Genomic DNA, 24431 nt, shown 5'->3' with positions numbered 1-24431 from the left:
TTCCTAGTTTCTGTCCTGAGGTGAATCAGTGTAATCCGAGCACAAGCCGTTCCTGAGGGTCTGCTGTCCAGTTGGACCTCATTCAGATACCCAGCATTCCCTGAGTGAGCTGGTCTAAACTGCTCTACTGGTGTGACATCAGACATGTTGAAAGGTCTGCCTCTATGTCTATGCCATGCTGTAGGAATGCTGAAAGACCACAAATGCTATGAAGGTATTTTGGAAGAGATTTATACGATTTCAAGATGTCTCACATAAAGACCAACACCACAACTGTAAACAATTTATGTTACAGATACTCCATTACATCATGAAACTGAGGTGTTTTACTCACAAACATCTCATAATAAGATCTCTAATAGGCTACCTCAATTTTTTTGAGAGAGAGAGCACATGGAGAAAACTGCATTTAACTAAAATAAGGGAAGCGAATTAAAGGGTTAGTTCACCCAAAAATGAAAATTCTGTTATTATTCTCAAATACAGCGCCACCGAAAAGTATTCTGATACTTCAATCTGTTAAAAAATGTCTCTCAAAGTCTACTGTAAATATAATCACAATGCAAATTTTGACATAATGTGGTTGTCAGTGGATCATGTTGATAGTTAAAGGGTTAGTTCAACCAAAAAATTTAAATTCTGTCATTGATTACTCACCCTCATGTTGTTCAAAACCCGTAAGACCTTCGTTTATCTTCGAAACACAAATTAAGATATTTCTGATGAAATCTGAGAGCTCTCTGATCCATCCATAGACAGCAAGGATACTATCACGATCAACGCACAGAAACGTATACAGCAAGGACATCGGTAAAATAGTCCATGTGACATCAGGGGTTCAACTGTAATTTTATGAAGCTAAGAGAATACTTTTTGTGTGCAAAGAAAACAATAATAACATAATTTATTTAACAATTCTTTTCCTCGAGTTACCGTCTTCCGCCATTTTGGAGAGTACCCCAGAACGTAATCAATGTAATCAGCATTGTTTACATTCAGTAGAAAGCGCGCACATGCTGAATGTAAACAACGCCGATTAAGTTTTGGGGTACTCTCCAAAATGGCGGAAGACGGTAACAAAATGGCTCTCAGATTTAATCAAAAATATCTTAATTTGTGTTCCGAAGATGAACGAAGGTCTTATGGGTTTGGAACGACATGAGGGTGAGTAATTAATGACAGAATTTCATTTTTGAGTGAACTAACCCTTTAATAAACCAAGGAAACAAATCTTTTTGTTCAAAAGCTTTTATTTCTCCCATGGATTTCAAGAGAAACATCTGAGACAAAATTCAAATTTAAATAAAACACAACCAAGATCTCCATTAACATTCTTCTTGAACTGCATCATCCACATGACAGTCATGTGTGTTTGCAGCACTCAGTCTGCAGGAAACAGAATGGAAAATCACATCTAAATAAATCCTGATAGCTTCATCTGACAGCAGGGTTGGCTAAGGTTAACAGTGCCATCGATTGACATTCCAGCTCAGTCAGAACCGGTGAGGTGATCATAGACACATACATGCAATTTATCGGACTAAATTAAGCAGGTGGGTTGAGCAGGGGTGTGTTGCCAGGGCACCAATAAGTAGGCGACTTTCTGTTATGGTATTCAACGTGCAGCGCAGTGCTGTGAAATTTTGGCCTTGGGACGCTTGTGCCTTTTTAATTTGCTTTAAACCACATCAGTACTTCAATAAAGTCAGAAAATCTTATTACTGTATTATCTACAAGATCTTACGCTAGCATCAATACGGGCTTGAGTACCGACGTCACAAACGTTTAGTGTATCATAACAACCACAAGCCCCTTCTAGAAACAGTGAGAAAGGAAACAGGGTCAAGGGCACAGTGTCCATCCAGAAAGAAAACAGACTCATGTTTTGTTGACGTGTTTTTGCCAACGTCTATCCAGTCATATGAGCGTGTTTAGAGTGGGCACAATGTACCTGGCACCATCCGACTACCCTTTGCCTAGAAACTTGTGACTGTGATTTTATGTTGGAATGTATATGACAAACATTCTTCAGTTTTGGTTTTTGGCAGGAATGTCTAAAAACTCATTTAGGACATGCTTGCAACCAGCCGACGGTCTGACAAAACTCCCTCTGTCTGACCTCTCTAAGAAAACGAAAACAAGTTCAGTTATGAACAAATCCACAAGCGTGTCAAGATACCACAAGACTCTTTCACTTGAGTAACTCAATATTATAAGAAAACATGCTTTATAAATGGACGCACGTAGGCTTGCAGGACCCAGTTTATACCTGACCAGGAAGTACATCTTAACGTCTTATGCCTTAGTTGTTTACACCGGCAACACGAAGAAGCTTCACTCAACGGTTTAAAACAATTCAATCAGTGTGTCTTCCTCCAGACAAAGACGCATGATAATTTCAAAAGGACGATACACATGAGACAGGAGGGTAGCCAAAGTGGACAGAGTCTCAGCTTTCTGTCATTGGGAGCCAAACAAGTTCTCAATCAGTGACACTGCATTGACCTTCCCACTAAAGAGACATGCAAGATACTCTAAATCATAGGTTGAAGAGGACGGACACACAAATAAAATAAAATAAAATAATTGCACTTTTGACCTAATAATCATTGCACAAAAACCAGTCAATATGACATTTTTGTTGTCAAACTTTCTCTTATTCAGCTATGTTCACTTTTCAGTCTAACACCATGAATTGGCAATGTTAATGACTAGATTTAACATTGACAAAATCAAAATGGTTTATGGAATAAATAAATGTGTAAGTGAAATCGTTTAGTAAATTAAATAAATGGCAAAGTTAATTATTCAAAAAAATGTATTAAAAAGCTAAATCACTGTACCTTGTAAATTTTAAGGAAATTAATGCATGCATTACTGATAATTAATCAAAAATTGGATGGTGATACTAATTTTGACTGCCTGGGGTCTCAAAAATAAGAGGCCCGCTATTGCGCAACACCCAAAACCAAGTTACTAAAACTGATATAGAGGAACAGTGCTTGAATGTGTGCCAGTGTCTGTCAGCACAAGCTCACATAAATTAAGAAATAATGAATGTTATTTGTTCCTGGTCCCTCCTCAGCAATAACAACATCTGAACACCTTATTGCAATGCTTTATACAAAACACATTCATTTGCGTAAATGCAATTTTATTTATTGTATTTGTGGTTCAGATCTTGAAACTGCGATATAATTTCTTGCTATTTAGACACTGCAATTGCGTCAAAGGGGTGCCTCTGAGAATTTTAATCCATTTCAGATGAATGCCTTTTCCACAGATTTATCAGTCTAACATCAACATTGACATAAACGTTGACAATCTAATGGTTAGTTTATAACCATTTCTTATGCATTTTAATGCCTCTAATGGATCTAAAGTTACACACGCTTGCTGACAGACACTCTAATTGGCTGATGGCGAGTTAATCACTCACATTCATTTTTAATTACGTCTGGGACTCAACCTGCAACCTTTATGACAGCAGCCCAGGTTCTAAACCACTAGGCCACCACTCAGAGATGTGTTGAGGCTTGTTTTTAGCACGTCTCATATGTGGGGTGTCAGGTAGCATGCTATGTGATGGGGATGTAGATATATGCATGTGACCAATTATGAGAAACGTGCAAAATAATCAGTTTACACAACACAGACCTGCAGGATGAACTTCCTACTATTTCCTACTATTTTTATCATGATCCAGTAAATCTCATGAAATAAAATTAAACTGCTTTGAAACTGTTTTTTTCACCCTGATTAATTTGGGTTTGGAAAAAAAAAAAAGTAGAATTCTAGGTGTTATGTTCAACTTCACATTGCGCCATCACAAAAAAAAGTATTTCCAGGACTGTAATAATATTATAAGGGTCAACAACACTGAGTTTGGGATTCATTGACAGACACACACCCACATGTGTAAATATTTTAGGGTAGTATCTCTATTTATAGCATAAAAAAACAATAAATAAAAGTGTAAATGGTCAAAGATCAGAGCTGTTTTGTATGATGCCCTTGACTGTCATCTATATAATATGGAAACATTCTACAGCCATTCTGCAGTTAAACAAAAATCATAAAACAAAATTCCTCTGACCTACAAGCAGCTATCAGCGGATTTACTGAAACAGTGTGGAGCATTAAAAGATAAAGCATCTGGTCTAAGGAAGGGACATTTCACATACAGTGACTCAACTGTAGTAAATAAAGACACCCTACTGGCCCCATTCAACAGAAAACTTCTCCTAGTGGCAGCGACTTTGCATTGTTTACATATAAATAGAGCTCATGGACCATGGTATGACATGTGTTAGTTAGTGTTGATGGAACAAGGTTTTCCATGATTGCAATTAAAAAAAAAAACTTTATTAACATTTATAATATAATAAAGTATGTAATCATTTAAAATTATATTGTAATATTATATTATTTTCAGCACTGTAAAAAAGGTATATGTCCCTCAGACTTAATTTTTACGAACTGAACAACATTAGAAACTTAGTGACTGTCTGTTTTAAAAAAAATCATTCTGATACTACTAGTAATAAATGAATTTAGACAAGCTATTGCAACTCTTAAGGCATGAGATAACACGGCTCTCTCTTTTAGATCAGTTTACTCTTACTAGAAGAAGAGACTCCAGCTTACTTATAAATAGAAAAATATTTATCTGCAGACCATTTAAAATCATTGCATTATTTAACCTGTGGCCTAATGCTAAGCATAACAATGATATTTTCTAATGTATTCTGTTAATTTTTTATTACTTTATCACATTTAAAGTCTATTTTGTTTTTATTTGCAAATGTACCGTTTCATTATTTACATTTACGAACGTGCGTACCTAACGCATTAAAATTAATTTCTAGTTTATTTTGTTTCTTTGGTATTTTACTGTACAGATGAATATTGCTACGATTTTTTTTTTAAATAAGTAAATAAAAAAATGAATAAACTGGTAGAAAAAAGCAGACGACATGCGCAACGACAAAATAATAATGGTCAAAATAAATTACCATTAAACGCGCATAACGCCACATTCATACTGCACGCGCTCGACGCGACTAAACCAGAACGCTCACTAAACAACGAAGTTGCAGGCGAGCGTCTCACACCAAACCACAGGCTTAAGCAGCGGCAGTTTTCATAAACCTCAAAACATTTTAATGTCCGCAGCTACCCCTCTTTTCCCCTGCAGGATAGACCACATTACAAGGCAGGAGACCCCGTGCGTCTCGTCCCACGTTTTCCTGCCCCAATAACGGAGCGCTGCAGTGAACTTAACCACCAGTTTCACATTGATTGATTTGCAACAATAACTAAAGTAAGAGTAGCCTATATTAACTGATGGACGTTTTGGAAAACGCCGTAGATGAGAAAGCAACCGGGTTGACTGTAACAGATGTTGGTCTTACCTTGCAGCTGGTCTCAGAGCAGAGCAGACCGGATCCACTGATACTTGTTGTGTTGCAGGAAAACTTCCCTCAGATTGTGTGTGTCCTCCAGCTCAGGCTGTCTGTGGTTATGTGGGCTCGGAGTCTCCTGACAGGTGGTGTGTGAGTGTGTGGGGTCATTTGCGACGTGTAAGGTAGGCTACATGGATCATGGTTTTGTACATGCTCCTCCCGACTTTTACTATTAGCTGAGAGAAACTGGCATGCAAAGAGTCAAATTTAGGTTTACATCTTCAAAGCAACAAAAATAAAGTTTTTAAATCAAATACAATCAACATAATAATTTACGGAAGGAAGAGGAAGTTGTAGCCTAAAATAAAACCTTGATCCAAAAATGATTCAATCCAGAGAAGGGTCATTCTTGCTATTGGGTGCCATTTCAGCTTGGTAACTTTCTATCAAAAAATGTTTACATTTCCATGATGTAATCATTTAATCTGAAGAAGGACATGTTAAACTATGAGACAAATATATCGGTCCAGCTCAGGATATTATTCTTTAATATTTTTTAACACGTGCAAGGGCTAAATGTCCACCCTGTTACAGGACAATCTCATCTCAATTACATCTCAAGTGTTTTGAATGCAGTTATTGTAATATTTACATTTTCCAAGAGCTAAAATTTCCCTCTCTTTACACTGCAAATGTATTTCAACAGTGTTCATAATCAGTAACTCTTGAAAAAGGTTGTATTTTAAGGCAGTTTTATTTCAGCACATTTTAGAATAAAAAGACATTTCAATAGAATTTCGGCACCATTCTAAATGATTTAATTTTACCATTTAATTCCCTACAAGTAACCAGAAAGATATACATAACATTTGTAGTACTTATTTTATTAATATAAAAAAAAACACAGAGGTAACAGGGTGGACAGAGGGCAAACAGGGTAGACAGGACATAACAGGGTGGACATTACACCACTGAACAACAGTATATGTCAACATAGTATTCCTATCGTTATGGGTTCATGACATAGGCGTAATGGTTTTTCTACTGTACAAACAGTATTTTCTATCCCCTTACCCTAAATCTACCCCTCACACAAAACTAGTTATTTTAGAATTTCTAAACACAAAACTACTATTTTAGGTTTTCAGAACACTTCATTCTGTATGACATAGATTATAAGCTTTTTTCCTCATGGGAACCAAATAAATGTCCCCACAAGATCAAAGTTTACTGTTCCTGAGGGGACATTTGGACCCCAAAACGCAGGGAATACCAGTAAACACACACACCACAGAGACAAACACACATTGTAATGGCAAAATCAAGAGAATTTATTACAGTTTCTACCTAATCAACAAAGCTGAGTTCTAACACTTTTTTTCTTCTTCCTTTCTTTATGTCCTCTCTCCACCTCTCCTTTTCATTGAGGTATATCTGCCTTCTTTCAGGGTCTGCATCACAACAAGCCATGTAGCGTCACTGCTTTTCTGCAGCAGACAACAGCGCCATTTCCTGACAAATACTTGCATAAAGTATACATGTTAAAAAGTTTAAGCAACTATTTCTTTTAAATGTATAATAAATTAACTATAAGTACCAATACATGCATTAAACACTTATGTCATTTTTACATCAAATGTTACAATATGTCCACCGTTATAATGCAAAACAGTAACAGGGTGGACAGTAACAGGAGGGATATTTTATGCTAAAGTCAGCCATTGCCACTCATTTGATGAACAACAAGCTAGTGCGTAGTGATCACTGAGGAAGATTTTTAACCTGTTTATTAACTATATTTTCAAAATTACAAAAAAAATGAGCAGTTTCCACTAGAAATAAGCATAACAGAGTGGACATGTTATGCTTTACCACATCAGTGAATCATTCTAAAACACTAAAAAAAAGGGTGAATTAAAGAGTGTTACTTACTCTGCTTCTTGTATATAGTTTGCCACCAAAAAGTGTTATACTTCCTGAGAGTCATGTTATTAAACATTCAAGGGCTGTGTTCAGATGGACTTTTCATCAGAGTAACAGGGGGGACGTTCAATTCAGGGACACAACATGTTTTAAAGACTTTAAGCATTAAAAATGTATAAATAACAAAAAATATATTTTGTTGAGGAGTATTATAAATAAGAATATTCAACAATATTGAACAATTTGGAATTTGATTTTTATTACTTATATTTGTGGCTGAAGTTATGAAAGCTTACTTGGGGACATGACAGTTTAGCCTTCTTGCACTAAAATAGGTGCAATACTTTTTTTATTAATTAATTTTGGGTACACATTTATTGTGTTCTATGGTAGAGGAGTAGTAACTTTGTAAGATGAGCATTTAGAAACAAGTATTAGCTAATTTTTACAGAAAATATACCACATTATATCATGGGGACTCAAATGGCACCAAATACTCGGAATAACCCAGAAATATATGTGACCCTGGACCACAAAACCAGTCATAAGGGTCAATTTTTAAATTGAGATTTATACATCATCTGAAAGCTGATAAATAAGCTTTCCATTGATGTATGGTATGTTAGGATCGGACAATACTTGGCCGAGATACAACTATTTAAATATCTGGAATCAGAGGGTGCAAAAAAATCTAAATACTGAGAAAATCGCCTTAAGTTGTCCAAATGAAGTTCTTAGCAATGCATATTACTAATCAAAAATTAAGTTGTGATATATTTACGGTAGGAAATTTACAAAATATCTTCATGGAACATGATCTTTACTTAATATCCTAATGATTTGTGGCTTAAAAGAAAAATCGATAATTTTGACCCATACAATGTTTTTTTGGCTATTGCTACAAATATACCCCAGCGACTTAAGACTGGTTTTGTGGTCCAGGGTCACATATTAAAAGCAAATACCACCTGGGTGTAAAAATTGATAGGCTATTATTTGTTGGGGAAATGGCGGACATGCAATATGATAAATATAATCTAGGCTAAATTAGGTAAAGATTCCATAAACACTCAAGGATGGTTTGGAATTTCATCAAAATTAGAAATTTCAGAAAATCTACTCCGGCACAATAAGGTATGCATGTATTTCCACTTAAGAAAACAATTTTGCTTTGGTAAATCAATTATGCCAAAGTAAAACATGAGATAGTGTCTAATTAGGAGTCATAATTATGAGATAAAAGTCACAATTTTGAAAAGTCAGTATGACGACAAAATTATGAGACCAGTCATAATTCCGACACGTCTTTTCATATTTTTTCATCATTTAATGTCAACCGCATTTATGTAACCACACCTTTAGTATCTCATAATTTTAACTTATCATAAAGACTGTTTTTATCTTATGTGGCAGAAATTGGCATCCATATGCATGTGATTTAAAATGAACCAAGATTCAAAAAAAAAAAAATGCTTCTAGACCACATGGTTCAAGAGCAGAGGGTGGCACTAACGGGTTTGAAATCAAGACCAGACCAGACAAGTTTAGACTCTCACTTCTTAATGTTCCACATTTCCCTCCAAAGGTTTTATAGGCTAGACTCCTAGCCAGAAACAATAGGAGCCTCCATACCTTCAGTGACTGGCCCTAAAACTAATGAAAAACCGCTAGGGGAGAAAACAGTTGCATATTAATAAAAACCAAAAACTGACATGCTGCTGTGCTCTCTGGCTTGGGTTTAAATAAATGTTTCTATAGAATCCATCTGAGTATATATCACTTTGTACCTCAGGCTAAAGCACAGCTAAATAGCCACCTGAGGAAACTGTTGACATAACTATGAAGTGTTTTATATGCAAACTCTTAACTGCATGTAAAAACAATGGTATGCTTAAATCTTTACATTCATATGGACTGACTAGTGTAATTAAAATGGAAGCCTGTTTCCACTATAAGAGTAAAAAATTAATGTACTTGTGAGAAAAAAATAAAAATAAGAAAGTGACATTGTGAGATATTAAGTCATAATTACAAGTTGCAATTACAATAAATAAGTCACACTACATGATACAAAGTTGCAATTATGAGAACTATACCTTTAAAGAAATTAAATTGCAATAGTGATATTTTATAATGCAGCTGTGAAGTGTAGTCATAATTATACTAGTTTTTTTTTTTTTTACTAAAGCAGAAACTAGCCTATATTTTAAATCCCAAATTTCCAATATACTTTTAAACCCAGTTGTATATCAAGGAAAGAATTTATCCTCAATATTAACAACACTTTATTTATGCAAATAAAACATTTCAAGTTCCAGGAAAACAACAACAAAAAATAAGATAGTGGGATGAGGTTGGCACATGAGCGATTCAAACTCTGCTTTTAAGATGGGCAGATGCTGGATCATTCAACCCATAGCTGTGCATAAATATTTTTCGAACGATTACAATATGCAGTATGTAACCTGCTCTCAGGGATCAGCTTTAGTGCAGTCTTTGTGGAAGGGAAAGAGCACAGAACCCATGTGTGAGTTGCAAAGTGGTCTTTTCTTGTAGGTAATGATACTGCAGAGTGATGGACAATTTAAAAGATGCATTAAGAAAATCCATCCATTTAAAAAAAAAAAATGAAGTAAAAAGAAGTGACCTCTCTTTAGGAAAGGGATTACAAAAGTCTTAACACAGCAGCAGAGTGCACTTCAAACCCACTTCCATTGGATTTCAACTGTACTGAAGGAGAGACATCACTAGATTCCACCAACGTGTCCCCAAAGGAAACCCTTCAGCTGCACAAATAAATGTACAATATTCACAGTATTTACATGGTGTGGTTCATCCAAAAACGCATCCCATTGCTTTGCCTTTCATTTGTTCTCCAGGAGAGTCTTTATATCTTTAATGCCGTGTTCTGACGCAACCACAATCACGTGGTCTAAAGCATTGAGCCGTCCCAGAAGCCGAACCACCTCCTTTATGTGCTCCCTATAGAGAGAAACAATAACTGCATTAATAAAAAATAAAGGGGTGATACTTACATTGGAGAGCCATTAATATAATGTACATATATACTTGAATGCTACATTTTAATTTAACAATAAAAAAAGTTTAAGGTCAGTTTAATGTCTCTTGCAAATCAAAATATTCGAATGATTCCTGAAGGATCATGTGACACTGAAGACTGGAATAATGACGCTGAAAACTCAGCCTTGCAATCATAGGAATAAATCACATTTTAAAATATATTCAAATAGTACATCATTGTTTTAAATTAAAATATATATTTCACAATATTACGGTTTTAATGTATTTTGAGCATACACACACTGTTTTTTCATTAACAAAAAGTATGACGAAAATGTTCGTTGACAAGCTTTCTTCCCATGACGATGATGAGATGAGAATAAGGTTAATAAACGATAACTGTGACTATATCAACATGCAATATCGTTGACGACAAAAGACTAAAATGTATTTAAAAAAAATAAAAACTATACCAAAATTTCTTTTGATTTTCGTTGAAAAAAGGAGCCTCTGTACATGCCTCTACTACTTCATGAGTTTTCATGCATGTGGTTGCCAGATACCAAGAGTTCAAATCCCCAAATCAGAGCTACTCTGTTAAAAGGATATCTTTTCTGCCCGGTGTTTTGCTTAATTTTGCAATCTAGCAACCATGCGCATGCGCTCGCTCTTCATTACGGAAGCACCAACGATGATCTGAAAACACTGATGAATAAGTAAGCTGAAGTTTAGCGATCTCCATGTGAAATGTTCAGCTTAAAGGAAAGTGTCATTCAGCCATTATTGGAATTAGGGATGCACCGAATGTTCGGCAACCGGAATTATTCGGCCGAAAATAGCAAAAAAAGCTCATTCGGTGTTTGGCCGAATAAGCGAAAAGACTGAATAAATTGTACCGAACAATGACGTGATGTGATCAAATAGAGGGTCGTGCTAATGCAGCAAACATGTCGGCAATGTGGAAGCATTTAAAACTGTCCGAGAAAGACGCAAAATCATTACAAGCACCGAAAGAGAGAGACCGTTTAGTGCTGCATCTGTATCTCATGTCTCCAATGAATGGAAGGGTGGTTGTTGCTGGTTACTGTATGATGACTGAAATGGCAAAATGTTGTTTTCTAATACATGCACGAAATTGCATGCATTCAAACAGCGCTTCGCTAGCTCGTGGCGCCAGGGTTCAAATTCCAAAGCACAAGGAAAATCTGCGCTGAAACAGTTACTCGTCAGTGGCTCAGTAACATTTTTATGAATTTTTACAAGGCATGGATGTGACAATGTGATACGTACAAAATTTGGATAATTTATGCAGTGGTGAAACAAATTGGCAAAATATATTGGGAAACAACCGCGAAAAACCATGTTCGGTATTCGGCCCAGTGTTTCATTTTGTTTGGCTTTGGCCAAGAATTTTAATTTCGGTGCATCCCTAATTAGAATTTCTATTAGGAATTTCACTGTTAAAATATTTTGATTGTTTTTGCTAGTTTTCATAATGTTGAAAGAGAGAGTGCATATCTAAGTCTTTGATATTTATTTATATATTAAATAGCCTATAATAAATCAGTACACTAGATGAGGTAAAAAAAAAAAAATGTGTATGAGTTCAAATTCTATTGATTTGTGCTTATTGGTGAAAGTGCAATACCTGAAATGTAAAAATTAGTTTCTCAAATGACAACAATCTTTTCGATATTTCGATCTTTACCTCACGTTTCTCTTCTCCACGTCTGATCCAGCCACACAGCCATGGTAAAGACTGCTGGCCAGGTGTTTCAAATATCTGCAGAAGTTCTCCAGCTGAGGAAGAGTCTGCTGTCCTTTCAGACTGCTGAACCACTGCACAGGAAAACACTCCACCACCTGAGGGCAGCAGTGAGAGCAATGAAGTGCTTTGAGTCGAAGAAGGAATTGGTATGTAAATACCATGTTCACATGAATATCAATTCCCAACTACACAACTGATTTGTTACATAAAAATGTGGAGACAAGTCATACCCTGCGGCATTTCTCCACATGTTCCTCGCTAACGTCAGTGGTCTGCAGGGCTGAAAGAATGTAGCGGTTTAGTGTGCTGTCCACAGCGAGCTCCTTCAGCACTGACGGAGACAGGATCCCATCCCATATTAAGAAATTCCCAAGTAACTGAACACAAGAAAGAGTCTTTAATATTTGAAAATATTTAATGTTAAAATAAGAATAACTGATTCAAACGACAGCAGAAAGTCTTGAGAATATATAAGCATGAGTCATGACTAGCCATACCTTCACACAAGACCAAAACTGTCTCTGGGAAAAGAGGTAAGGACCAGAGTTCTTGTTCTCCATTACACTGTCAGGGAAGAAAACTAAAATTATAGATCACACACTGGTTTACAAAACATATTTAATCACGATCGGAAACTAGATGTGTATAAAGAACAGCATATACAAACGGTGACACAACAGGAGTGATTCAGCTTTTATACTCACTTTTTTGGAAACAGAGGCAGGAAAATGTCATCATCAAGAGTCCGTCGAATTCGCATGACTATGGTCCTCAGAAGCTCCTGAAAACAGACAAATTCTTGTCTTAAGATATTAGATTTTCATTTTTCTCTATGAGAATCGAGCACAATTTAGCCAAGTAAAGCCTGACTTATGAAATAAGTCAAAAATACAGTTTATTGACCCTCTAGACAAAAAGAATGTCAGGCTTTTACAGCTCATATAGTATGACAATGAGAATATGGAGTTCACACTAAAGAAGGGGGGAAAACACCTAAATTTTAATGAGACATAAACATTTTTTTTTTATTTATGGATAATCAAGTAAACCCATGTTGCTTCACTCCAGTAAATATTCATCTTGAAATATTACTAATAATATAAAAGTCATGTTTGTTTAATAAAAATTGTAAGTTTATAAAAATCATTAAAGATATCACCAAAAGAAAGACATGAATCACAACCGTTTTTAGGTTTTTGGGTTACAATTACACTAAAAGTCCTGTTACATGCTAAAATATATGAACTATCAATCATGTAGAACAGTGTGCATAACAGGGTTTTCAGCAAAGTATCATGTTAATAATTCAGAGGCAGAATTTTTCAGTATCAAATATAATACACATTTGGGCTAAATGAAGATCAAACACGAAAATAAGAGCCTGTGGCTTTAACGCGTTCCAGTCTCATCTGTTCACTGACTTGTGTGTTGCGGTTGTCGCCGTGCAGCACAGTGGGATAGTCTTTAATCAGCCTCTGCATGAAAGTCACTAGTCTGAATGTCTGACTGCTGGAGAGCGGATCCCACACCTGATCCATCAGCACTGAGGGGGCAACAGGAAGGGCAGAAATCAGGTTTTAAGGGTGCGATTTGGGTTTGAGATGTTCCGAGTATAAAATAAATAACTGAGCCATAATGATGGGATAGACTAACCTGCTAGTTTAGGAAGCAGCACTCTTTCCACAATAGCAGGAAGCAGGCTGTTATCTACGTCTTCCTCTTTCTTTAGGGCACTCTGCTCCCCACAGCCATAGAAGAGCAAAGACTCAAACCACAGCATGTACTCAAAGTTAGGACACTCCACCTGCATGGCATAATTTTGGCACTTTAAGACAAAAATGTTCAGGCGATGCAAAGCAGATCATAAAAAAAGTGGAAAAAACGTGTACTCTGTACCTCCAGTGGAGACCATGAGATGAGCTGCAGTCGAATAAGGGGGTTGAAGAGTTTGGGCAGACACAGTCCGATGTAGGCGTCTCTATAGCAAGTAAAATACAGCTTTCTCCAGGTCTCAAAGTGAGACTTTATGTTGTCCAGTGAGTGGAAATCCTCCATAACATCCTCAAAAACCTTCTTTGACTCTATTAAAATGCGATCTGGAAATCAAAAAGATGAATTGTTAATTGACAGTAGAGTAAAAAATTAACCAGCAAAAGTCGTTCCCATATATAAGTTAAGTTGGTCACCTCTCTCTAAGTTGAAGCTGGTGATGTCAGTGGACGTCTCTTCATCATCACTGGACAGCCCCTCCTTATGCTCAGCTCTCTTGCCGTTCTGCTCTCGAGCTTGTCTGCGACGAGTTCTGTTAGGAAGTGTTGAAACTGAATTCATTATAACTGAAATACATCACAGAAACTCAAGTGGAGTAGATCTGGGTATTGATTTTCTAAATCAATCCAATTTGGAGTCTATTTAAAGGGATGGTTCATCCAAATAGGAAAATTCTGTCGATAATTACTCACCCTCATGTCTTTCCAAACCCGTAAGACCTTTGTTCATCTTCGGAACACAAATTAAGATATTTTTGATGGAATCCAAGAGCTTTCTGACCCTGCTTGGACAGCAACGCAACTACCACGTTCAAGGCACAGAAAGATAGTAAGGACATCGTTAAAACAGTCCATGTGACATCAGTGGTTCAACCTTAATGTTATGAAGCTACGAGAATACTTTTTGTGCGAGAATACTTTTCTTTGATGCGCGTTCACAAGAGTACCACAGTGCATGCGTGTGCATTCCTCTGCTTGTAAACAAGGTGCAGCGCATCTGGGTTCTACGTCAGAACACCAGCTCCAGCGTCAGCAGCACCACACTCTTGCACACGCGTGAATGGTGGCGGAGAATGACACGGAAGAGAAGAAATTGTATAAATTAGTCATTATTTTTGTTTTGTTTGCACACAAAAAGTATTCTTGTAGCTTCATAACATTACAGTTGAACCACTGATGGACTGTTTTAACGATGTCCTTACTATCTTTCTGTGCCTTGAACGTGGTAGTTGCGTTGCTGTCTAAGCAGGGTCAGAAAGCTCTTGGATTTCATCAAAAATATCTTAATTTGTGTTCCGAAGATGAATGAAGGTCTTACGGGTTCGGAACAACATGAGGGTGAGTAATTAACGACAGAATTTAAATTTTTGAGGGAATTATACCTTTAAAATGCTAATAGTAAATAGTCATATGTCCCGTATATGCATTACTGTATATCAAAAGTAGTAATTATTAAAAGTGGTATTAATGTACTGTATTGATATACATTAAGAAAAAGCTGAAAGCGTACCACCTTTCTGCTGTTTTCCAAACATTTTTGACCATTACAAGTTACAGTACAAAACTAATATGCATAACAATGACACAGAAGAGATTACTAATTTATACCAAATTTATTTAAACCAAAGTCATTAAATAAATAAAAATAATAGACACACACACATACATATGTATGTATGTATGTGAAAGTATACCGTCTGGCTTCTCTTTCAGCTATCCTCCTCTGCTTGGCCAGCTCCTGATAGGCTGTGCGATCTCTACCGAATGAATCCAAGTTAGGGGCCATAACAGCCTTACCTGAAACAGAAAAAAACAATATTAACTCACAGTAAAGCTGAACTCACCAGCCCTGTTACAGCCTATAATGACAGATTAGATACTCCTTATTACCTACTCATTAACATATCAGATGTTCGTGCATTAGCCCACAAATTTCAATAAAAATTTAGTTACAATTTGAACTCCATGCACAGTGCGTACACAGTGATATTTCACCCAAAAATGTAATTGTCATCATTTACCTCAAGATCAAAAACTGTATGACTTTATTCTGTTGAACACAAAAGACAATATTTTGAAGAATGTTGGTAACCAGACAGTTACTGGTAGCCATTGACTTCCATAGTATTGAAAAGAATATTATGGAAGTCAATATCTACAAGCAACTGTTTAGTTACCAACATTCTTCAAAATATTGTCTTCTAAGAAAGAAAATCATACAGGTTTGGAATAACACAAGAGTGACACAAGTTTAATTTTCAGTTGAACTTTAACCAGTTATGTTTTTTCCCTCTTTTTAATGATGTCATCAGAATTCATTTCCAACTAGAAGCTGATTTTGATCTAATTGCTCAATTTGACTGGGGTGAGATGAAAACTCTCCTCCAAAACACTCACCTGCTCAGCATCTTAGCAATGTTTCAGTGTAAACACTGACCAATAAGAAGCCAGTGAGCTTTCACCATCCGAAAGCCACATACACTTTCACTTGCCTCAATCACACACACACAGGACAGTCTCTTTGTGTATTATTCTGATGTGCATTTAATCACAACTGTATAATAAAAATGTGAAGGAAAAAAACAATAAGGCCATTCAAATAAAAAATAAAAACCTTCAAGATGGACTGACTTGAAAGGCTGGAAAACTCCGACGATTCATCTTTAATATCATCCTGTCTTCTCTGGACGAGACGGGACGCCCGCTGCCGAAGTAACTGGTGCATGGCGACCTCTAGCTCCAGAATAACAGGCACCTGAAAGATATGATGCTTTTTGTGACAGCTGAACCAAAGACAAGGGGCTGGAGACCGAGACGAGGGGTTCAGTGTGTTCTGCTGTGGCATGGGAGAGAGTAAGCAGCAAAAGCAGAACAAATTAAGCCATAATTAATGAGCTCTGGACATAAAGCCCATTAGAGCGGAATCAAAATTGGCTTCCCCCTGTGTTAATTCTTCATGTTATTTACCTTATTATGAGCCCAAAAAATTGGCTGAGTAGTTTGAAACTTCTGTGAAAGACTTCCAGTTAGCCATTGTTGGTTATTTTTGACAAACAGATTGTTTTTTTATTATTATTATTATTTAATGTAACAGTACAAATATTCCACTATGGAGAAAATCAATGGGATTTTTACTTCTGTAACCTGACTGTTGCACTCTACAGTTTGTACCAAACTGAGACATGTACCAAAAATGTATGTAGATATTAACATATACTTTGGACAAGCTAACCTTAAGCTAATGCAATCATTAAGCTAACATCCCGGATTTAATTGATAGCTTAAAGGGTTAACCCTACAAGGACAATTCTGTCATTAATTACTCACCCTCATGTCGTTCCAAACCCGAAAAAGACCTTTGTTCATCTTCAATTAAAATATTAAGATATTGATAAAATCCGAGAGCTTTCTGACCCTGAATAGACAGCAATGCAACTGACATGTTCAAGACCCAGAAAGGTAGTAAGGACATTGTTAAAATAGTCCATGTGACATCAGTGCTTCAACCGCAATTTTATAAAGCTACGAGAATACTTTTTGTGCACAAAAAAACTAACGTCTTTTTTAAATAATAATAATAAAAAAAAAAATCTTCTCTTCCGTGCCAGTCCTCAGGTTGAACCACGAATGGCACATGGACTATTATTTTAATAATGTCCTTACTACCTTTCTGGGCCTTGAACATGGTAGTAGTGTTGTTGTCTAATTTCATCAAAAATATCTTAATTTGTGTTCTGAAGATGAAAAAAGCTCTTACGGGTTTGTAGAGACATGAGGGTGAGTAATTAATGACAATTTTCATTTTTGGGTGAACTTTCCCTTTAATGAAAAAAATGCGTAGTTATTGACTTTAAAGGGTTAGTTCACCCAAAAATGAAAATTAGCTTGTGTTTTACTTACCCTCGAAGCATCCTAGGTGTATATGACTTTCTTCTTTCAGACGAATCCAGTCGGAGTTATATTAAAGGGATCATATGATGCGACTTCAATTTTTCCCAGTGATGAAGCTGGTATGTGTTTGCAGTACACAAGCCACGGTTAAGACAGCTGACTCCACTGTGATCTCTCTCACACTCTCTGTCACACACATGCGCACATGCGCGCACACGCGCACACACGCACACACACACACACGCGCACACACACACAATGCGCAAAACTCTGCATTTGAACACAGAAAGGCAGGGCATAGAGGAGAAAAAATAATGTACAGTATGTGGAAAATAATGCGTTTTTTGAACCTTAAAACGCATAAACACACTGTATTACACCAAATACACAAAATAATGTTCTTTTTAGCAACATCGTATGACCCCTTTAACAATTGTCTTTGATCTTTCAAGCTGTTTAATGGCACTCGGTGGGTGTTGCAGTTGAACAGTCCACAAGTTACAAAACGCCGGTCACGAATTAGAAGTACAAACCGAAGATTTGCAAAGAAAAATGTCTGAGGATTTCGATATAAACCAAGAGGAGACTGGTGTTCCTTTGCTAAAGTAAGTAAACTTTGCGTCCTTTGCTCCTATTAAACAAACTCGCGAAACTAGCATATCTCAGAGGCGTCATACGCCTTCCGCCGGAACGGATCCGCATATGATAGATAACGGAAGTGAGAGAAAAGTATTTATTACGTTTGAAATATGGATATTTTTCTTACAAAAACTCATGGATTCGCTACAGGGGGCCTTTATTCATCCCCCGGAGCCGTCTGTGGCACGTTTTATTATGAATGCGCGAGCGTTATTTGACGACTTGTGGACTGTTCAACTGCAACACCCGCTGAGTGCCATTAAACAGCTTGAAAGATCAAAGACAATTTTTTATATAACTCCGACTGGATTCGTCTGAAAGAAGAAAGTCATATACACCTAGGATGCTTCGAGGGTAAGTAAAATACAAGCTAATTTTCATTTTTGGGTGAACTAACCCTTTAAAGGCAGTAAGCTTTACAGTAAGTGCATTATAGCCCTTTTTGATAAAGATTTACCTTTTGACCATTTATTACTTTCAGTATTTTTTAAAACGTTCCAACGACACTGCCACCTAGCTAGTTAGCTACCTAGCATCTAACAAATTGGAAGTCTCACACAAAAAGGCAGTATGACTTTCTAAATAAAGTGACAACATTTCCCAACTAATAACACTTTTGATGATCTGTTCTCCATGCCCCATCAAAGACACCATGAATTGTATATATAGTGCCTCTTTATAGCTGAAAAACCATCTCTTGATGCATCTTGCTGTGGGAAAAAGATGGAAGATTACACCATAATCTATGAGCTGATAAAAATATGACCTGGTGGACTGCTGAAAATGCATAGTTTTGTAAATGATCATCTTAAACATGAACTTTGAGTATTTGAAGTAAGGTCATTTTAGTTTCAAATATTTTAAAGTTCTAATTAACTACACAATGCTGACACAGGCAACATTCAATAAACTTCAAAATCAATCACAAAGAAATACAGTACCAAGATTGGGAAAAAAAATAAACAAACAAACAAAAATGCAAGTCAGTGAAAAAACGGCAGCAACTTTAAAAACAAATGCATCCATTCTTACCTTTTCACTGAAACACTCAAGCAAGTCTCCAACATACCCTCGCATTTCTTGCAAGAATCTATATTTGTCTGCGGCCTCCTGTGAGGAGCCCTCCAGGAGCTGGATGGTCTTTTTGGAGGCCTCCAGCTCCTCCTGGATCTGCTCAAAGCGCCGGGCATTGGAATCGTGCCCATGGCGCATGAAGCTCAGCCTGGCACACAGGGGAGTCAAAGAGAGATTTATTATTAGTGATGTATGGGGACATCACTAGGGCCGCACATGTCCTGATGAAGATGGTTTTGTCAAAAATATACAACTGAGTCTGTAAAACAATTGCAGATTTTAGCATCTGCAAATTACACCACCTTTAGGATGAAATATTACACTTCAGCCTAACATGGAGCTGAAATTTTGCACGCGATAGCCAGAATTAACCAGGATCAATGTGCCTTGGCACTACGCTGGAAGTCCAAGGTGCAATATGAGAGTTGTGAACATTTATGGGACGTGCATCAAATTTATCTGGGAAAAATGAACTAGTGTTTCTATATTCAAAATCCTAGGAAAATCCAACTGGGCAGATCTGCACTTCAATTTGAGGGGTTACAATGGCCACCGATGAGCAGGCAGTTCAGACCGTACCTGTCTTTGAGACGTTTCTTTACCAGATCTGTGGTTATAGGGGTCAGGTCACAAGAGGGAATGGGATAACTGGGAACTGAAGGCTCTGCTTTCAAAGGCTTGCTGTTGTCTGCTCCAACTGTGGCAGCGTAGCTAAAGGGCATGGTGTAGGATGCTCCATATGGCTGTGCATCATAACTGCCTTGGTAATACATAGTTGGATCCTCGGATTGGGTGGTTGGGACCTAAAATATTTAAGAAAGTATATGCCATTAAAAGGATCAGAGTGTCAACATACACACACTCTGTGTGTTAATTACACTGCCATTCAATAGTTTGGGGTCAGAATTGTTTTTCATTTTTTTGAAGACTGCATTTATTTAATCAAAAACACCCAGTTAAAACAAATAAGTGTTTTCTATTTCAATAGATTTAAATATGTAATTTATTCATGTGAGGTCAAAGCTGAATTTGTTAATGTTAATTTGGTGCTCGAGAAACATTTATTATTATTATTGTATGTTGAAAACAACAAAACAAAAAGCTGCTTAATATTTTTGTGGAAACCATGATACATTTTTTTGGATTATCTGATGAACAAAGTTAAAAAGAACAGCATTTATTTTAAATAGGAATCTTTCGTAACATTATGAATGTCTTTACTGTCACTTTTGATCAATTTAATGCATCCTTGCAGAATAAAAGTATATATATATTTTTTTTTTAAATCTTACTGACCCCAAATATGTATACACTGTTTAGAGAGAGAAAGAAACAAAGAAACAAAGAAAGAAAAATGACTGTCTATTGTGTTACTGATTAATTATTCAATACTGACAAAAAAATGTCAAAAATATTCACTGATCTCAATTTCTTTACTTGAATGCTACATGCCATAGTTTTTTCTTTTAAAATAAAGAAATGTGTCAAATCAAATTTTAGTTGTTCTATTGAAATAAGCATTGACAACATTTTTAAGAGGTGAAAAATGGGAATTGTTGTTATTGTGCCAACTCACCTGTGGGATGCTAATGCCCTTCCTGATCTGCTCCTGCTCCCAGCGACTCACTTCCTCATCCTGCCCATCATCTAGAGCTTCATCATCACTGCATTCAATACCTTGAACCCCAACACATACACACACACATTCAAAACAAACACTAAGGTCAGACCGTGGTTCACTGCACATCTTTTCCAGTATGTGATTTCCCACAAAAGCCCTATTCATAGTAGTCTTTTTTGTGACATATTCAACGTGACATGACATTTATTACAAGGACAGTCTGTCTGGAGAGCTGGTGAATGGGGATTCCTAAAATTCTACATAAATAGGAGCTTCAGACGACTAGCTCTGAGCTTCATTCACTGACCGATCTCCTCTGCTATTTTCTGCCTCTGACTCTTCATCTTGACTCCACTGAAGACGATTCTCTTCTCGTCTTCGTCGTCACTGCCGTCGTTCTCATCTTCATGAGTGAGGCGCTTGTTTGTAGCCTCATTCTCGACCAGCGGAGCTTCTCCCCCGAGCTCTCGAGCCATCTGCCTACGTTTACGAGCAGCATGAATAAAGGCCGCGTCGGGGATCTCGCCTGTTGAAACGTATGACAGTTATTGTTGCCGTAAACACAATGACTTATTTTCACATGAATTAGTTTAACCAGAAAGAGCCTAAATGGACTAAAAGCATTTGCCATTTAAAAACGGGGATTTGATCAAATGCAGTGTTTAACAATATTCAATGTTTAACCACAATAACCATAAGCAGGTTCCAGCCCCGTATGACTGTTCTCGAAGCGTTTAAAAAGCAAAAACAGCCTAATCATGCTGATGCTGGTCCTGTGACTTGCTCTACATGTCCGGTCTAGATTGATGGGAGCTCTCACCTGGTCTGAGCGAGCTGAGAGCCGACAGAGTTTGGCTAAACGCTCCACCCGCAGGCCTTTGCTCACCATCCTCCTCCTGTTCCTCATTGCTGTCCACCTCCATTTCTTCTTCTCCCTGTTCACTGCTGGCTCTGCTGCCCTCCAAGGGCTCCTCTTTAATTGACAAATTCTGAGCAGGTCCACCTGGACAAACTGGTGAGCGATAATACAAACTTACTATGTAATCTTGAACTAGCTAGATGGTCTAGTGGTAAAGATTTCTGAGGGTTTGTAATACTTTTAGGGTCTAAACTACAATGGAAGAAAAATAACCCTAGAACAAATGGGGTCACACACTGTAAAAATTTGGTGCGCAAGCATGTACAAAGAAACAGCAAGTAGATCACTGAATTGAACTTTGAAGTAGAAAAACCAAAATAGCATTTTCTTGTAAAAATGTAATATTTTATAATAATCGTTTTATTTACAAGTTTTAACTTTTTTTTTGTTACAATGTATGCAATTCTCTAAAAAAGTAATTAATGCTTCTTTCTGATGAGAATGCACTTTGTTTTAGAAACTACATGCATTTTTTTTAGAAACATTTATTTAATTTGATGTTTTCCTCAAAATAAAAAGCAGTCCCCTGACTTTGATCTATAAACATGCTTGACCGATATGACAAAAAAAAATAATTATTGTACCAATGCGTGTGTTTTGATCCTGTATGGCACTGCCGGTCTTTTCCAAATCATCCTTGTATTCTTTCTTCAGCTGCTTGACAATCTTCTTGCTGTGGTTGGATTTCTTCACACGGAACACTTCAGTCTCATCTAACAGTGACAGATATATAGTGAAATGCATGAAATTATCAGTGCAATTCACTAGGAGTTACATTGCAAAGTATTTTTCAGGGTCCTCACACCTTTTGATCAATTAATTAACATGACCTTTTCTTTTTTTATGATTAATTAATAAGGGTATAAAAAAAAAACATAAAATTTTTTTAAAGCAGTTTTAAAATTCTCCATATTATTTCATATTTCCGTAACATTGAAATCCCGACTCTTACTTAATCATTGTAATATTACCATATTGGTCTTTAGCCTATCATTCGTTATATTCACATATGCAGAGTCCTAATTGGTCAGTATTACTAGCTAATATAATGTGCTAAATAGCTCGTGTTTTTCGGTTAGTGGCTGTCACTTTAATGACACGAACTGTTATAGAATTTCAATAGACTGCAATTAGATGGTTAACTACACTGCAAAACTCTAACACGAATAATTTGTGAAACGTTAAGTTTTCATACGTGTCTTCCATGGCAGTTCATACGCACCTTCATCATCGCGGAAGCTCAGAAGACTCGCTTTAGGTTCCTCTCGGTTCTCAATCTTTCTCTTCTTCTCTTTGTTGAACTTGACAGCACCGGGCTGAAACCCGTTTCCGTGATTGTTCAGCGTGTTTGCTGCAGGAGCGGGGCCGGTGGTGCTGGTGGACTCACTCGGGTTCGCCGAGTCTTCAGCCCCGGGCCCGCCGGACTGCTGGTCCTTCTCTTTCTCCTCATCTTCAGAGTCATTCCTCCGTCTGAAATTGCACCTCTTGGCTTTCTTAAACATGGTGATGTAACGTAGTGTGCAACGCCTCTAGGAGAGTATGTACAGACTGATTTTTAAATTTTTGCAGGGCGCCAATGATGATAACAAGTCCACCATTTTGCCTTTGGCGGAAACGTTTGTGTACCTCTGTGGATGTTTAGATTTGCTGAGCGGCATCGGGACCTCGCTGCTGCCATCTAGAGGAGAGGTGCTCGAACAATTTTCCAAGTGCTGGTAATGTATTCATATGAGATTACCTGCAAACACTATAAAAAAAAAAACCCTGTAATTTCTTTTCAGTAACTAATGATCAGTGTTGGGAAGGTTACTTCGGAAATGTAATAGCCTAGGTTACAAGCTACCCTATCTAAAATGTAGGCTAATAAGTAGGAGTGTAACTATTTCAATTACTTTATTAAAGTAATGTAACTGATTACATTTGATTACTTTTCTAAATTTCTAATACTTTCAACTATTAATCATTTTCAAACATTTAAAGCAGGCAGGATTAATCTTACAGTAGGACTCAACACTGATTACTGTCAGAATCCTTCATCACTTGAATTAAGATGATAATAATTTAATTTTAAAGCACAGCCACCACAAAATCAGACGTTTAGCACGGTAGCACCTCTTTTTACTTTGAGATCGTTCTGAGGTTAAATACAGATTTAAAACCAAACAAGGAATAGTTTAATAGCTATGATACTGTTTTTGAAATCAAATCTTGCCTAGTTATGACAGGAAAAACTGGCATCTAACATGGCTTGGAAAAAAGTTAATCTTAAAAAATAAAGCATACACATAATCCCAAATAGTACATAAAACAGTTATCAAATAAGCACAGATTAACATAAAAAGATGATTTCAAAATATTCTTTTTATTTAAAGTGTGTATTTGTGAGGAAATGGAAAATAAA

At 36.8% G+C, this 24431-nt stretch overlaps 2 protein-coding genes across 5 annotated transcripts in view; both read right to left on the bottom strand.

The window, feature by feature from the left end:
• LOC107685000 (high affinity cationic amino acid transporter 1-like) overlaps window positions 1–5590 on the bottom strand; it is a 20252-nt gene extending 14662 nt beyond the window's left edge. For all 4 annotated transcript variants that reach the window (XM_016481410.1, XM_016481411.1, XM_016481408.1 and 1 more), the window contains exon 1: window positions 5415–5590. The gene's annotated coding sequence lies outside the window, so the exon portion shown is untranslated. The remainder of the gene's footprint in view (window positions 1–5414) is intronic.
• A 3982-nt stretch (window positions 5591–9572) lies between these two features.
• On the bottom strand, window positions 9573–23644 carry paxbp1 (PAX3 and PAX7 binding protein 1). Its single transcript, XM_016481406.1, has 18 exons — window positions 23253–23644; window positions 22615–22743; window positions 21932–22123; window positions 21419–21637; window positions 21067–21167; window positions 20070–20293; window positions 19449–19638; window positions 16518–16641; window positions 15581–15683; window positions 14304–14419; window positions 14014–14213; window positions 13771–13921; window positions 13539–13660; window positions 12822–12898; window positions 12615–12681; window positions 12348–12494; window positions 12058–12212; window positions 9573–10310 (listed from the first exon to the last, which is right to left on the bottom strand). Exons 1-18 carry the CDS (start codon window positions 23530–23532, stop codon window positions 10193–10195), a joined length of 2715 nt encoding a protein of 904 aa, XP_016336892.1. The 5' UTR covers window positions 23533–23644; the 3' UTR covers window positions 9573–10192.
• Window positions 23645–24431: the final 787 nt, after the last annotated feature.

The sequence above is a fragment of the Sinocyclocheilus anshuiensis genome, unplaced genomic scaffold (genome assembly GCF_001515605.1).
Source record: "Sinocyclocheilus anshuiensis isolate Anshui unplaced genomic scaffold, SAMN03320099.WGS_v1.1 scaffold741, whole genome shotgun sequence".
NCBI classification, from domain to species: Eukaryota; Metazoa; Chordata; class Actinopteri; order Cypriniformes; family Cyprinidae; genus Sinocyclocheilus; species Sinocyclocheilus anshuiensis.
This window is presented reverse-complemented; position numbering and strand designations above follow the sequence as displayed.